The 16,450-nt window shown below is 37.2% G+C and overlaps 3 protein-coding genes and 1 long non-coding RNA gene across 6 annotated transcripts in view; 3 read left to right on the plus strand and 1 right to left on the minus strand.

Annotated features, from left to right (window-relative positions):
- The window catches only part of LOC146643760 (uncharacterized), a 403,826-nt gene that overhangs the window by 360,114 nt on the left and 27,262 nt on the right, over positions 1-16,450 (plus strand). The window lies entirely within an intron of this gene.
- LOC146643763 (uncharacterized) lies at positions 499-4,799 on the plus strand. Its single transcript, XM_085395960.1, has 12 exons — positions 499-887; positions 1,036-1,068; positions 1,165-1,254; positions 1,666-1,737; positions 1,846-1,934; positions 2,047-2,149; positions 2,416-2,518; positions 2,598-2,650; positions 2,779-2,857; positions 3,079-3,569; positions 3,769-3,962; positions 4,071-4,799. Exons 1-12 carry the CDS (start codon positions 675-677, stop codon positions 4,213-4,215), a joined length of 1,665 nt encoding a protein of 554 aa, XP_085252086.1. The 5' UTR covers positions 499-674; the 3' UTR covers positions 4,216-4,799.
- On the plus strand, positions 6,190-9,344 carry LOC146643764 (uncharacterized). Of its 2 annotated transcripts, XR_014909279.1 has the most exons (4): positions 6,190-6,312; positions 6,680-6,832; positions 7,194-7,284; positions 7,871-9,344. It is a non-coding gene; the product is annotated as an uncharacterized LOC146643764 (long non-coding RNA). The 2 variants fall into 2 exon arrangements; XR_014909278.1 differs by having other exon boundaries at positions 6,247-6,832.
- LOC146643765 (uncharacterized) lies at positions 9,660-14,435 on the minus strand. 2 transcript variants are annotated; one of them, XM_085395957.1, is made up of 6 exons: positions 14,338-14,429; positions 12,771-13,680; positions 12,407-12,503; positions 11,923-12,033; positions 11,308-11,474; positions 9,660-10,974 (listed from the first exon to the last, which is right to left on the minus strand). In XM_085395957.1, exons 2-6 carry the CDS (start codon positions 13,676-13,678, stop codon positions 10,383-10,385), a joined length of 1,875 nt encoding a protein of 624 aa, XP_085252083.1. In that variant the 5' UTR covers positions 13,679-13,680; positions 14,338-14,429; the 3' UTR covers positions 9,660-10,382. The 2 variants fall into 2 exon arrangements, with proteins under 2 accessions (XP_085252083.1, XP_085252085.1); XM_085395959.1 differs by lacking the exon at positions 12,771-13,680 and having other exon boundaries at positions 14,338-14,435.

The raw sequence follows: 16,450 nt of genomic DNA on the forward strand, positions 1-16,450 counted from the left end.
TCGTGGTCCGGGGGTTGGGTCAGGCAAAATTGCAGTAGCTTCCCTGATCATTTTACAAACATAAGTGAAGAGAATCTGGACTAAAAGGCCTAGACTTATGGTTGTGTGCTGAATCTATGAATCAAACTATCACCTGGAAACATAATTAACTGGTCCATAGCTGTGAAACTGGACATGAGTTCTTGATTCTATGGAGATTAACAGTAATCCAGAAATTTACAAATTTGTCCTGGTACATCGCGTAAATGTTGTCCCAGGGACATCGCGTAGATGTTGTCCCTGGGATATCGCGTAAATGTTGTCCCTGGGACATCGCGTAAATGTTGTCCCTGGGACATCGCGTAGATGTTGTCCCAGGGACATCGTGTGATAGCTTGTTAATAATGGAATGAAAATTATTGATTGTTATTAACTTGTGAAAAAGAAGTGTAACAAATCCACATGTTATGTTCTTACACCCTTACAGAAACTGTGACTCCTTCACAATGTCAGGTAAATGTCAACTCATGTTGAATAATCAACCAATCAAGCCTTTTATTATCACATGCAATGTTACACGTACAACTGCAATGAAAATTTCACCCCCTTCTGACCATACATATATTGCTTAAACATCACATTGGGAAGATAGGTCGGAAACAGTTAGGAAGGTCAGAAAACAATTTAATTAATAGATGAGGGGAGAGGAGGAGAAAAAAGAACTACAACCAGACAAAGCTCCTAGAAGACTGAAATGGATGATGGTTGCAGCATGCAAAAAGAAAATGATATCTGTTGACTACAGCATATGCTTTCTCACAGATTACCTTGTGGGAGTAGCTGGACCAAACTCTATTGGTATTTCAAGTTTGAAATCCCTGTTTGACCAGACTAACATTTCAGATGAGGTACCTCTTGACATAAAAATCCTTTTATGTTGTCATAAAACTAATGTTAAATTCTGCTTTAAATACACTTTATTGTACAATTTACTTAATGAATCGTATTCCTTAGTTCTGTTTTTATTTATATGTATTTATTTATTTGTTTTATAAGGTAATAGATGGCCTAATCTATTTGCAGTGTGAGGTATGTTGAAAAGCTTTTTTGATCATAATGACATAGCATGTTTACGTTTTTTGTAATGTATTTGAAAACATAGGTGTATTTATGTTATTTTTATAGAATTTCCCTCACATTTATCCAATACCAAGCCAAATCACTGGAAAAATTTTGGATGGGTCCACAAGAGCACAAAGTGCATACTTTTTGAAGGTATGGCTTGGACTGTGGTAACTATGTTCTTATCACAAAGGGTTTATAAGTTGCCACTATAAACAAACAGCATTTTCCAAAATTGAAGCCTTGTCAGAAGAACCTGAAAAATACCTTTCTGAAACCTTTTCTGTGTAAAGACTTGCTCAAAAGCAATGCACACAGATTAAAACATTTCTGTCTTGGCCAACTGATAAAGAACACCAAAAATTGAGTGGTGCGTGTTGAGTCTGTGGTCTTGATTTGTTTTGTACACACTATAGAAATTAATTAATGTAAACAAAAAATGACACTTTCTATATGTTTGTGTATCTGCAGAATTAATTACAAGTCTCACCTGACAAGCTTTCGCAGTTTTGCAGTGTCATTCTTGACAGAAAAACATACTTGTCACATTCTTTTTATTTCCAGAAAAACATCTTTCAGATGTATGAGAAATTGATTGGAGCCTGTCTGGAAAACGGCAGCCACTGGACCTTGTTTGTAAGTTGCACAGATTTTGCACTCTCTCTTGTGCATGATACTTTTCAGTGTCCCTCATTAGGAAAGCTCAAGGCCCAAGCCTACCATATCCATCTTTTTACAAAACAGTTTTGTGATATACCCAAGAGGACCATAGTCTATATGAATTCATTTGGCGAGTCGGAGGTCAGAAAAAGTGCGGTGTTGAAAAACTGGAGGTAATTAATTAACATATTTAACATAACATATTTAATTTAATTGAAATCATTACCGAACGTGGTTATTGATTTCTCTATATGCTTTTTATTTGTAATAACTGCGATCTCTCAACTCATTTGCTTCAGCAAGAGGCTGCGCTGGAGAGTGGACCTTGTCACATGTGAGCCACCCACATCAACAGGATGGGAACTCATGTGGAGTGCATGTCATAATGGTACTGAAAACTATAGCTTTAACCTATATAAGTAATGTTTACATTTTTGCCTATTCAGTTTTTAAAGCCTTAGAGGCAGGATGGTAAAATCTCAATTTTTTTTGTAGATTGAACCATTTCAGCAGTAATGCTTTGCTTTGGTTGCTCTGTTTTTTTTGTGTGTTTTTTTTCTCGGGGGGGTTAAAAACAAACAAACATTTCTTTGTTAATCTAATTCTTTTTGCTCTTTTTTTTTTTTTTTTTTTTTTTTCTTCGTCAATTATTAGTTTGCCCAATCTCTCATTGACGGTAAAACACAAGTGGAGGAGTACAACACTGAAGTCACAAAGCTCAGGTCCCGACTTTGCCACTACTTATTTTCCTCAATAGGTAAAGATAAAATTAGCCGCCTTCTTTTTCTCTAACATTGGAAAATGTAACTTGTACTTAAACAAATTATATTTTGCAGATCGAACTAGGAAGTGCAGTCAGTGCTGGTGTGTGATTGCAGCCAAAGACCGGGTACACTATGACATGTCCTTAGCCATATAGATTGTTTATATAATGGACTTTGTTCATTTGTTTTTTGTTTGTTTATTTCTTCTTCTTCTTCTTCTTCTTCTTCTTCTTTTTTTTTTTTTAATTCACAGGTGCAGTGCCAGAAATGTGGTGCCTACAAGCACATGCGTTGTTCAAAGTCTGGTTGTGGCATCTGTATCTTCTGTGAGAGTAAGTCACAATATAACTAAACAATGTCCAAAAATGTTTAAAGTGAAAATTTTTTTCGTAATTTTGCCTTTGCACACCAGGACTGTGTTATTAAAGTGGATGTTTCAAGATCCAGTTTTTACACAAAACTATTTTAGACATAACTGTGTCGTATTGTGGGGATTTCTCTTCACAATTAAATTGATATAGTGCTGTTTATATCATTCTTCTTTATGTAACAGCACAGTGCAGCACAGCAGAGGGAAAGGAGTTGTGCAGCATAGTAGGTGGCTATACAGGAGGAGCAATAGAAGTAGCCAGTGAAGAATGTCATCAGGGAAAGCATCAGGCAGCGAATGACAAAGGAAAAGTTCCTAAGGGAGAGAACATCTGCAGCAAATCGACAAGTAACAGTGAGATAGGAAGACTGACAGTCAGAGATGAAGGTACACAGACTGAAAGAGATGAAGGTACACAGACTGAAGACAACGAAAAAGAAGCAGAAGCATACAGCACAAGTCTGAGTACAGATAATGCTGCTGCTGCTGATGTTGACAGGATCGATGCAGATACAGAATTCCAAACTGATTCAGAAGGAACTAGTACAGTTTACAGAGTGCATGGTCGCTTATCTGTACCAAAAAAGAAAACCTACACAATAACAGAAGACGAGATCAAGCGCAGAATCAACGCAGAGAACATGTCAGTTCATGTTTTCAGAGGTTTGATTGGGGTAGGTATACATTTCGTGATTTTGATGTCACCTGAAATAAATCCGGGTTACTCGTATCAATGAAGTGACAATGTGGCTGGAAGTTGTGCATTTGCTGCAACATATACACAATTACACCATGTAAACAAAAGCATTTAACTTTGTGCGCGTGTGTGTGTCTCTCTCTGCTCTTTTGGTGTTTGCACTTTTTCTTTTTTAGGGCCGTAAAGCCAAACTGCCCGCAATGATTCTTGACAGGCCTAAGAAGGCCAAAACTAAAGTAACAGTGTTTAGTGTTCTGAGTGAAGAGGAGGCTGGGGAGCTAGCCCTCGGGTTTGCCGGAAGATTGGCCTGCGATGTCACAACAGACATGGTCTGTAAAGGCAGCGACCATTCAAGTGCTGATATGACAAAGTAAGTTAGTAAAACAGTATGAAAGTTGTATCTTTTTTGGTATTATTTGTCATTTCCCCGTATTTGGGTTATTGGTGTAACATTGTTAATCTTACTTTCTAATAACAGACAGACTCTTCTCAAAATCCAACACAACCTTAAACAGGAACTGACTGATTCCTCAACCTTCAGTTTGCTGACACACACCTTTGGCCCCGCTGCACTGGATTCTGTCATTTCATTCCTGTGTGAAAAACTTGATCTTGTCTCTTAAATAATGAAACCTTTTGTGACTTTTGTTTGTTCTGTAAATCAGAATCTTGAAAATTGTTCACTGTTGTTCTAAGTTTGTGTTAACTATTTGGCAAAAATGATTGGTTCCTAATCCAAACAGCATAATGACTGTTCTAACACACATCTTAAAAATGCTACAAAGAAAGAAAATTATCACATATGTTTCAATATGAATGTAATTGTGTCACACTCGGTTTGTAGTAGCTTTCCTGTTTTATTTTGAGTTTTGGTATGTTTACACTGTTATTTTTGTTTCCCGTGTGTTCGTCTTCCCTTATTAGTTTTACTGTATTTAGTTAGTCTGATTTAATAACTTATAATTATTTACTTTCCAGTGTGTATATATGCTCCTCGTTTGGATTATTGTTTGTTTGAGTTCTGCCTGTCTTTTCTATTAAAGATTTGGACTTTTGGACTATTAGTGGACCTCGTAGGTTTTTATTCTGTGCAATTGGTAATTGACTGGGTTTAATTTAGTGGCCTGGAAAACAGGCCGGAGGGGTCTGGTCATTTTAACCCCCTAAGACCCGAAATCTTCCATGGCATGCATTTTTAATTTCTCTTTGATATTTGGGCCGATTGGAACCCGATGAATGTAAAAAGAAAGAATTACCAGGTTTTGTTTGTTTTTTTTTTTTTACCTAATTTTTGTTTCTGAGAAAAATGAGAGCCACATGAGGACATTCATTTGAAATTTCGATAGAACAGTTGCAGTATAATGTCCTCGTAACTGTATATCAGGCACTTGTTGATCAAGATTTAGTATTTTGGTCTAAATAACCCAAAATGTGATGTCCACATATGTGGACGCCAGGCTGGAGTAAAGTGTTAGAGCTATTTATACCTATGTAAACTTTTATACACTGGTTTTTACCTGTCTTGTTTCAGAAAGGTTTAAAAGGGTAATGTCCACAGTTTGTTTATTTATTTGTTTGAATTCCACATATTTTATTAAAGTAATTGAGCTTGAACACAGAAAAAACTGAATCAAATAATCATAAAATCAAATCACTTGCACTATACTGAAGTCTAATCTACTCTGAGCTAATGCCGGTTTCCAACACTAATGATCGGGTGAAGGAGAGAGATGAGGGTGTGCACGGCCACTGGTGCTCTTATCCCTGTTCTTTGTGATACAATCCAACAGGAAAGCAGTCAAACCCTTGGACATTAGCCAAGTTAACGTTCACAAATATATACACACAGAGGAACTCTGAGCCCCAATGTCAGCATTAGCACAAACATGCCACTTCATACCAAATCTCAGTGTGAGGTCAGGTGTTAGTCTCATTCCATTATTCTGGCTACACTGAAAAAAAGGGACTGGCCATCTCTTGGATTTATGTAAGCATCTTGCATGTATTTAACGCAATTGCCTCATGTTTTAAAGATAAATGTAACTATATAGTGTAAAAACTACATGATATGCAGAAAGGGTGTATTAAATTGTTCATATCATGTTCAGGTGAAGTAAGTCAATAAGATAGCAACGTTAAATCTCGTGAAACCACGCGTGATTTCATCTCGCGGGCTTTGGATCGTGGTTTAAAAAATGCATCCATCTCAGTCAAGTCGAGCAGCCAACTCTACGTTTTTTGGTATGTCTTGATTTTTTGAATTAATGTTTACCATATTTCAGCCAAATGTAGTTAAACGTCTAGAGTGCCGCCATGTAACATGCTAAAAAAGAGCCGTTAGCTTATTTGCTGTTTTATCTGTTGTCAAAGAATTGGCGCTTTTTCATTTGAATTTGTCTTTGGCACAAGAGCCGTAATATCACATTAAACCTAATTACGAGGCACTCATAACATAATTTGGTTTTCTGTGTGAATAGATTTGCCAACTGACTCTTCAGTTACATTGTGTATTTACTGCACCATGGTGTTAGTGAGATTTTGGACATTGAACAGCTTTAGCTAATATCATCAGTGGCATTATGCTAGCTTACATCCCTACCCCTCCTGCCCTCACCTGCTGTCCTTTTGTTTTTGTTTTTTTTTGCTGCACATTGAGAGACCACATCTATTCTGCATTTCACCAGGAGTCAGCTGATGGATTGTGGGTTCAAGGTGTTATGGTAAGAAAGTATATTCTATTTTCGCTTAAGGTTTCTGTAACTTAATTATAATAGGTTTTTTATAATTATTAGGTGCATGCATACTCAAATAGACCACCCTATTAATACAACTGAGAAATCCAAAATCTGCCATAGGTTTAACCTGTATGTATTGTCAGAAAGGTGATTACTGGACTCACATTAATGCACACTTGAACTAAAATGAGGTTGTAACTTGTGGGTTCTTGGGTTGCAAATCAGAAACAAACATCTTTGGATTTTTTTAATCCCATAAGATCTGGAAACACAGTTTTTATTCAACAAAACATTACTGATTAACCAAGCACAGTGCCTGCTGTTATTTCAAAATTTCAAAATGTTATTTCAGATAAAATGCAGCATTCCAGTGCATCCCAACCTTGCCTTTACAGTCAAGGTTTCTGACGGAGCTGAGTTTCTCTCTGACAGTCTGCTGAAAGTGTTTGCAAAGTGATCGGGGGAACAGGGCACAAAGCTAAAGGATGTAGCTGCCATGATGACAGTAAGAACTTTAAAATTCTTTAACTACAAAGTGTATATGTATTGCATTAGGTCAGTAAAAGATTTTTATGCTGCATCCATTGAAACAGTCAACTATTACCCGTGAGTACTGATTCCACTGAAAGGATGCCATAATTTTCATTCTGCATTTACTGGCCCACTGAGAAAAATTTATCTTTTTAAAAAAATAAATGTTCTGGAAACTATATATCCATAAAGTTGATGTCAAACAGAAACTTTTGATATTTCTTTGTAGATGCTGGTGTTGCATGTTGACTGGTTTAAGTTTTTGTCTGGGATCATTTTCTTCTGTGCTACTGAAAAGTTCACAAATCTCTGTTTTCTTTGTTATAATACTTTAGGATGACGTTAATGCTCAAAGGGAGTCTCATCAAAGTGCTCCGCATCTGTGTGAAAGACAATTGCAACATCTTCTCCACGCAGGAGTTCATGGTGAGTGTTTTATGAGTAGATTGTGGCTTTGCAACATTTAAAAATGCATTTAGTTATCCACTTGATCCTCATTGGACCAGTTAGGACCAGTAGTCCTCTTTAATAATTTGAAGTTCACATGAGGCCTGGTAGTGAACTCGGCCGCCCCCCCTTGAGGCCCCATCCCCCTATATTAGGGGTCACATCAGTGTGAAAAAACTTTAAATTTGTCATTCTAGTGAACAAAGGAAAATCCCACCAGTATTTACATTAGCTTTTGTTTGAAAAAAAAAAAGACCAACAGCTAACCAAATTGTGGGGCTGAAAGTCTAAATTCTAACATCTTCTGAGTGACAAAACCTGGATTTCTGATGGGCCGGTGTCTTTCTAACAAAAACTAATGTAAAGCATTTGAAATTATTATGTTTTTCACTCTGTCTTAGAAACTCTGTTAGACCATGAATGGCAGCATGGCAGGCAACTCTTTGGCTATAGCTATTTACTATGTTGCTTGCATTGGTTTAAATTACTCTAACATTAGAACTGGTAGATTCAAAAGAGATGAGTTTAAAAAGGAATCTTAAAGAAATGTTTTGTGTTTAACCAGGACTTGACTGAGGCCACTGCACAGATTGAGAAAACCACAATGAACATCTGTCTCCAGAGGATGCACCAGGCAATGACTTTTCTGATGTTGGCATCATCATCGAGGGTATAGTAGTTCTTCAAGATCTGGATAACGTGACCTTTGCAGTAGCCATGCTGTTTGGACCTTTTTTATTCCTTCAATATGAGTTACCCATCACAACTCTGCTACACTTTTGAGGTGATTCAAAGGGTGGTAATGGAGTTGGATGCAACTCAGCTCTCAAGAAAAGCTCACAACTGAGACAAAACTGCTCCTGCAAGGAAAGCTCACTGTTATGCATGCAAGCTGATCAGCTCTAGGTGAGAGGACATTTAAATCTCACACTTGTTCTGCTGCATTTTGAAGCTCAATTCCAGAAACGGATCGCAGGGTTCATTTTTATAAACTCTGCAACTGCCATGAGGACGAGCCGTTTTTGTTGTTGTTGTTTGTTTTTCCTTTTGCTCTGTACAGCATTTTGGCAGCATTTTTAAATTTCTCTTTGTATTTTTTCTTTCTTTTACTAGTGAAGAGATGTAGCATGAACAGTTATGCAGTCTAAATATCCCATATGGGTCGTGTGAAATGGTATTTTCAGTTTCATTCATTTGAAGTAAAGAACGTTGAATATTTCTAAGTGTGCTGTTTTGAACCAAGATGTCACAGTATGATCAGTGCTGTAATTTTTGACAGTCACTGTATCAATGTTATTTTTGCATCTCTTGAATAAAGGTTTTGACCTGCAGGTGCTAATTTCTTTAGTTATTGGGGTAAAATGGGTAGTGTTAATAGGAAGGTGTTTGCCAATTCAGTAACCTAATTTAATGTTAATGGAAACTAACATTACCTCAAATTGTTTAGTTATAATTGTTGTTTAACTGAATCTTGACGTCAGAGGCCTTAAATAGAATGTTTTGATTTGTTCTTTCCCAACATTTTTCAAAAGAAACAGTCTAATTTCTTTGCTGTGATTGATTCCAGAGAACACGGAAGAACTGACATTATTTAACTGTTGATTTATATAGATTCAGTGGAGGAGTAATGTCAGTTTAATTCTTTACCTACTGTCAATGCAGTGAAATTAGACATTTTGTTTTGAAAGGTTACTGGTGGATGCCAGCAACCATCTTGGAAGAGAACAATACAATCTGTTATAAGGCCTCCATTTGAAAATTGTGTATTTGATGCTAGAATATAATAGCAAAATGTAATTTGAAGATAACATGTAGCATTTAAGTGACCAAGTAGTATTGGGTAAAAGTTATTGAATGGTGTTGGGATAAAGTGAGAAAATTGTGAAGGATTAAAATATTTCAAGAGCTCAAATTACTTCATCAAAACATGTTTAAGTCACATTTTATCAACACAAATTGCACAGGTTTATTGAACATGAATAAATTGTGTTAATTTAACTCAATTGTTTAAGTTGCTGCCAAAGCAAAACATCTGTGTGCAACAAATGTCCACCATTGAATTAAGTAAATCCAACAACATATTTTTTTCAGTGTATATTTTCTTACTCATTACTATTAAACTTATACTTAAGACTAACTATTAACAAAATCACACCCCAATAACTCTGTTATTACACTTTGTATTTAATCATAAAAAGGCTGGATGTTGAAACCTTTTACTTCTATTTTGTATGAGCCGGGGGTTCTCAACAGCTGATACTCTATGTCCAAAAAGTGACAGGTATCGTTTTATGGAGCAAAAAACTTAAGAGCGCATATTTTATAAATAATACCAACAATTACAAATGCAGACCTTTAATAGTAATAAGTAATCCTTTATTTATAATGCATAGCAATATAAAAATAGTAACATATGAAAATATTACAATGGGCACAGATGAATTTGTATCAAAAACAGCAACCAAGCCAAAGTAATGAATAACACACATAAATAACAACTGCTTGAGAGAGCAAACAATTTCTTTTCATCTGTTCCTTGGCAGAAAGTTAAGACAGCTATTCAGCTTTAGGTTTCAATAAACAGAAGTAATGGATGCAGTCCCTTTGAAATGTCACACAAAAGTCTACTTGTGCATATACTTAGCTTTAACTCTTCTCTTTTTTGTATTCCAAAAGGTTTTCATTTTCTCCAGAGGATGTCTCTCTTTCAGTGGTTATCGACTGTTCACATTCATTTTCACAGACTGCTGGAATGTCGATGCTGGCCGAACGTTTCTTGCTAGAATACAATGGCCTAATTTTGCGTGCATTATCTGTCGTCTTTATTTCGTACTGGCATATACTTTTGCCTACTTGTTTTGTTTTTAAGACATTTGTATGCAGTTCATCTATCATTGCAGTAATGCCCTCTGGAATGAATGCCCACTGTTTAACTGTGTCTAAAACAGCATTTAGTTTTCCAACCGCATCTTCTGTGCATTTTTTGTCTGTGCTTTCAACTACAGGAGTGTCATTCAAAGTTGATAGAGGACTTTTCAGAGAGTTTTTCATTTGTTTAAAATGGCTACAAGCCACCTTCAGGCAAGCACATGTGTTATAGTGAGAGAACGTACAACAAGTGCACTGAAGTGTTTCAGCCGATGCAAAAAAAAACACAGATTTCCAAACAAACTTGGCATTTTTATCACTTTCAAGTCCTCACAGTGTACAAAGTAATGCCTTTCTTTCACTGCAATTCTTGCCAAGGTAGAAATGTCTGTTTCCATGTTTGGATAGATGTCATTGTCAACCTCTGCTAATTTTGCAAGTAACACTAGATGCTTGCAAAGAAGTCCTCGTAAGCCATATGTACAGTTGCAGTAGGACTCAACAGGGCAGACATCATACACTATGTCTTCTCTTGACTCAGATGGGACTTGATATGCATTAACTCCATGGCTGTTCTTGACTGTAATTTTAAGAGCCCAACCACTTTCCATCAGTCTTGAAGCAGAGTCTGAAACTTGAGACAAGGTGTCAGCAAACCTGTTTTTCATGCGGCCCACATCTTGCAGGGTTTTTATGACTGAGAAGTAGTCGTCGGCCTTCCCTAGGAGCACTTCAATCAGATCATCCAGACGCCTATTCGTGTAGCCAGATAAAAACTGGTATTTCAGGCGGTGGAAAAATCTGAACAAAAGTTATTTGAAATGATTAGTAACTGTAATTGAAGGAATTTAAAGTTTTAATCAAGACTGTATTATTTTTAAAAAAAATTGGAATACCTATTGCACACGTCTTTTATAAAGGAATGCTCTGTGCCGGTTTAGCTGATTTAGGCAAATCCACCTACTCTGTTTTTTGTTGTGATAACATAAAAAACGCTGCTAGAATTTAAAGGATTTGCCTAAAACCTGTTCTGGCAATGACATGAAGAACCTACTCAGTTTAGCCTCTTGGACTAAAGCATAATATCTTTTTTTCAGCAATACAATCGAATGAGGTCAAAATAATAAATCATACCTTTCAATCACATTGTTTGTTTCAGAACGAGCGTGACTGAAGCGACGGCCGTAGTCACACCACATGTGGCCAATGCCTTCCCAGTGCTTCTGAAAATACTGGCACACCAAAGGGTATTGCTTAAATGTCTGGCAGAACTCTGCTGATGTGGCTTTAAAGTCGTCCTCCTAAGAGAATTGGATGCAACAGAATATATTTCAATCCATTTAACAGACCTATTGAAATCTTTAATATTATGTATTGAAGCCCTTTTCCTTTTATTGAATAACATTAAGAATTTTAAGTTATTAATAATATGTCGTGTTTTTGTATTAAGAAGCAATTATTTCTTCCCTTACAATGGCTAAGAAGGAACACTAAACCTATAAGCATATTTGGTTTCAGCATCTGTCTGTGAAAGAATCCCACTCACAAGTTCTACTGCACAGTGGGTGACACAATGATGGTCTGCACAGCTTAAGTACTTGTTTTGATAAGCAAGATAAGAAGCCAGTTTTAGAAATTGTTTCAAAAATCTATTTTGTATATCTCTGTAACTTCTTTTAGCAACTGAAAGTTATTATGCTCATAGTGTAATCAAGAAATCAAAATGTGAAATAGACAAATTACACTTACAGATGTGCAAGCTTTCAGCTTACAAAAGAAAGAAATGATTTCATTTCTCTTTTGGGTGTTAGAAAGCCCATGGACCCCGGACTCTGATTTTGAAAGCCATCGATTAACAGCCTGTGAATGTAAGAGAAAAAAAGTTAATCTGGAGAGAGAGACAGAGGAGCAGCTGTACAAAAAGCATAAAAGAAAGCTGACGTCCAAAAATAACTTTGTCACTCACTGGACAAGAGGACCTGTGCATTACAGAAATCAACCAGGCAAACATATTTTTAAATGTCAAAAAGAGCTTTGGGAAGCAGCCACCAGAAGATGAGTGCACTGTGGTCTTAAATGAATGGACAAAGTCACTCAACATTTTATCCCTTTATATTCATTAACCTGAGTAGGTGAATATCACAATGAGGCAAATCATAACAACAGGACCCTGTTGTAAAAATGTGTTTCAGGTGCATCTTAGACAACGTGAAAAGAAAACAATGTGGTTTACCTGCAAGACATGGTACCAGCATAGAAGGATAGCTGACTCTGGAAAAACCTTCTGCAAAGCATTTATTTCCGCAAAGTCTTTGTCAACCATAAATGCTCTACAGAAAAAAAGAAAACACTAAATGAGATTAAACAGTATGAAAATGTTTTTGCTATCTCAAAGCACCACTTCAATGCCAAATTAAACATTTCAACTCACAAGTAGATATATAAAATACTGCATACAGCCTATAGGAATAACTTTAACAACTGGAAAGGAAATTTTTTGCAGCCCATGCTGCAGCTATAGCATTAGATTCTGGCATGTTATAACTTTTTTGAAAAGGAATTATTTCAAAATTAATAGCTGTCAATGTATTTTTAACCTCAGGGAAGTTGGGAAATGCTCACAAACTATTCCAAGAACAGTTTCCAGGGTTTTCTGACTTTCGTTGCTGACAATAGCATAGGCCACAGGGACTCCATGCCCATGATCATCTCTTACAACAAGTGTGAATAAGGGAAATGAATACTGGTTAACGCAGTGCGTGGTGTCAACAAATACTAACTGTTTTGCATAGTTCTCCATGTTTGATTTCATTACAGGTGTCTGCAAAACAATCATTAGTTCTTGGTCAGATGTGTATGGTTGATAGAAGAAAACATGTTCTTGATGTTTTCCATTAAGTAAGGTATGTACACTTTGACTGTCTCCACAGTTAAAGTGCTTCTTCCTCATCATGCAGGTTCTAACACTGTCAATGTCACGTGGTGTGACAAAATGCTCTCTGTTGTGAAGATCTCTGTGTCCATGTTCTTTGGCCCATTTACGACATTCGGTTAGTATGATGGCTGGCTTAGTTCCAAGGGAAAGCAGTTCCTCAATCTTCCTCCTCAAATCACTGGAAATATTGTTGAAATGTGCGTCTTTTGGGTCCGAAGGATCATGCCCATCATGCTTATCATATGTACGCTGCACGATGACTGTGTGGTCTTTCCAACATTTGAGTACTTTAAATGAAACATAGGCCTTACAGCCCACTGCTCTGTAGCTGTTTCGACTTTTTTCCCCAGCTCTGATGCAGTTGAATTTGTAATAGTCTCTTTTCCTGTCTTTACCTGAGGCAACATTTAAACATTTATAATGTCCATGAAGGGTTAATGAGTTCAATTTTTCTAACACAACACTGAATGGGTCCTCCTGGCATTGTGACACATGCACACAAAGTTGTGTGTCTTTTCCAGTTCTTTTTTTTTCGTCATTCAGAACACTTCTTCTAATTATATCGTCCATTTCTGGTGGAAAAATAACGAAGGTTTAATTAGTCAATATTCATTAATTCATTTTAACTTGTTTTGGTTTTTTTTGCAATACAATGTAAATATTAAATATAATATTAAAAAAAAAGATATATATATATATATATATATATATATATATATATATATAACAAACAGGGGCTAAAAGAAGCTAAACTTTCATATGGTATGTCTCTGGCAACTTTAACATGATGTCCCGGGGACAACATTTACGCGATGTCCCGGGGACAACATTTACGCGATGTCCCGGGGACAACATTTACGCGATGTCCCGGGGACAACATTTACGCGATGTCCCGGGGACAACATTTACGCGATGTCCCGGGGACAACATTTACGCGATGTCCCTGGGACAACATTTACGCGATGTACCAGGACAAATTTGTAAATTTCTGGATTACTGTTAATCTCCATAGATTCAAGAACTCATGTCCAGTTTCACAGCTATGGACCAGTTAATTATGTTTCCAGGTGATAGTTTGATTCATAGATTCAGCACACAACCATAAGTCACACCCAAAAAGTTGGGGAACGCTGGTCTAGAGAACACTGGTTAGCTAATGCTGTCGTCAAGTAGCCTATCACTAGCAAACAAACAGCAAGCCAAGTGAGGAACATATGTATAATGCTTACCGTTTATTAAAGGAAAGTATCCTAAATTGACTTCAAATTCGGCGGACAGGCGGCGGTTTCTCGCGTCTTCACTTGTACTTCGAAATACTCGAAGGCGGGTATTTCGAAGTCGCAAAGGAATGACGTCACAAGAAGGTGATTGGTCACTTGCCATGTTGAACCTGGAACAACATTAATTATGATGATGTGGGAACAATGCTGACACGAGGAAATCAGATCGTCCGGGCAGCAACAATTGCTTCCAGAAGATCACTGCTGATGTCTTTTCCTTTTTGGTATCGTGTTAACACACACCTGAATGCTCCAAAGCAGCTGACAGATCTCTGCGTTTATAGAGGTGCATACACTTGCTGCTGATTAGTTAATCAAGTGCATTTGATTAAGATCATCGGGACGCTGTTAACACAGTAGTATTATCTTTGCTATATGGATACTGTAGACAAGAGAATCAATAGTCAGTGAAGTGGTCCATGATATGATTTACAGTGGGAAATGGACCAAAAGTAAAGATATTTACAGAGTGTTTCTAAATGTTCAAAGAAGTGCCTTATGCCCTGTTGATGAGAAAGGAACTAGAGTAGAGAAAAAATTGCATTTAAATTTCTTGTCTAATTACTGTGAATGCAAGATGACACATGGAAAATGGACAATGAAGAAATAGTGGAGATTGGTTGCCACATAAAAACTGAAAATAGGCTGCAGGAAGCTGGAGGAAGCTTTTAAAGAGTAGATAACTTTTCTTTAGGAAACATTTTTTTGTGGTAGTGGTTAAGAACATGTAGTTTCTGCCCAAGGGATGCTGTCTCAACCAGGTCTTTGGCTAGGTGAGAAAAGTCATGAGAAAATCTGCTGCAGCTTTCTGACACTGCAGGTCTTTAATAGAGAGAAACAACTGACCCTATCAGCATGACAGATAAAACAGATTTCTGAGGATTAGCAGATAACAGGTGAAAAACAGACTGGTTATTGTTTTGATGATTTATGCAAAAACATTTCTGTGGATTTGTTAGGTATTTGTTAGTGACAGAGAAATATAGGGCTATATATTTCTGTTATCTAAAGTTGGGTATTCTGAGCACTGAAGACAGCTCCAATGCTCACTACTGCACACATTAGTTTATTATAATGTGATGCTTTACTGATCAGAATGGGGTCCTTCTGTTCAGGTCAGAGCCTGGGGTTGAAAAACAGATCCTTCTCTTTGACTGATGTCTCTATAATAGCAAGTCCACCCAGCTGTCTATAATATCCAGGAGGGCATGAGTAGGCGAGAGTCTATGAAAGTGTGGGACCTGATTCTCAGTTTTCTGCACATTAAGTTCCAATTTGTTTGTCTGCTATAGACGATGACAGCCGGCTGACCCAGCTTGCATTGATGCCGGTGTGGTGTCACCAGTGAGTTTGAGTGCTTTGACAGAGGGGCCACAGGAGGGGCAATCATTTCTGTGAGGAGCACAGAGTAGGGGAAGTGCGAACATATCCCTGATGCACCTGTGCTCATAATCAGGACATGAGTACATACATATATACAAACATTCAATGAATTTTCCCTAGGAAGTGGTATTACCAGACAACTCATCATTTGAAGAGTACTTAGTTACCATGGCAACATGCACTGTGGCTCGGCCGCAGGGTCTCAGTGGGAAATGGATGATCACTGTGTGAGCAAGAGTGTGTTTGTTCAAAGGAGATATCAATGGGCAGAACGTGTGCGTGCCACATCAAGGATGTATGTGATATGCTTGAGTGTTTCCCAGATGTTTGTGAGATACAGACCAAGGCAAAAAGGGGGGAAAGTGATTGAGTCATCAAGAGGAAGTGGGGAGGACAAACAGAAATGAAGCAAGTGAAACTATGTGACAGATGTGGGAAACAACAGATTCTACACCTCTTACTGTGAGGATGAGAACTGTGACATCCGAATACATGACGGCTGTCCTTCCATCTCCTTAGGGTACGCTGGGTTTAAATTTATAGTGCGTTATTTTTTGTCTCATGAGCTTAACACAACACAACATTATTAAAATAAAAATCAAAGAAAATAGAACCATGGTTCTATGTACTTCTTCCACGGAATGGAAACCATTTAAATGTTCAGTGGATTGGCATATAA

This window comes from Rhamphochromis longiceps, linkage group LG22 (assembly GCF_057381845.1).
Source record: "Rhamphochromis longiceps isolate RC_006_pf linkage group LG22, R_longiceps_female_GT1.1, whole genome shotgun sequence".
NCBI lineage: Eukaryota > Metazoa > Chordata > Actinopteri > Cichliformes > Cichlidae > Rhamphochromis > Rhamphochromis longiceps.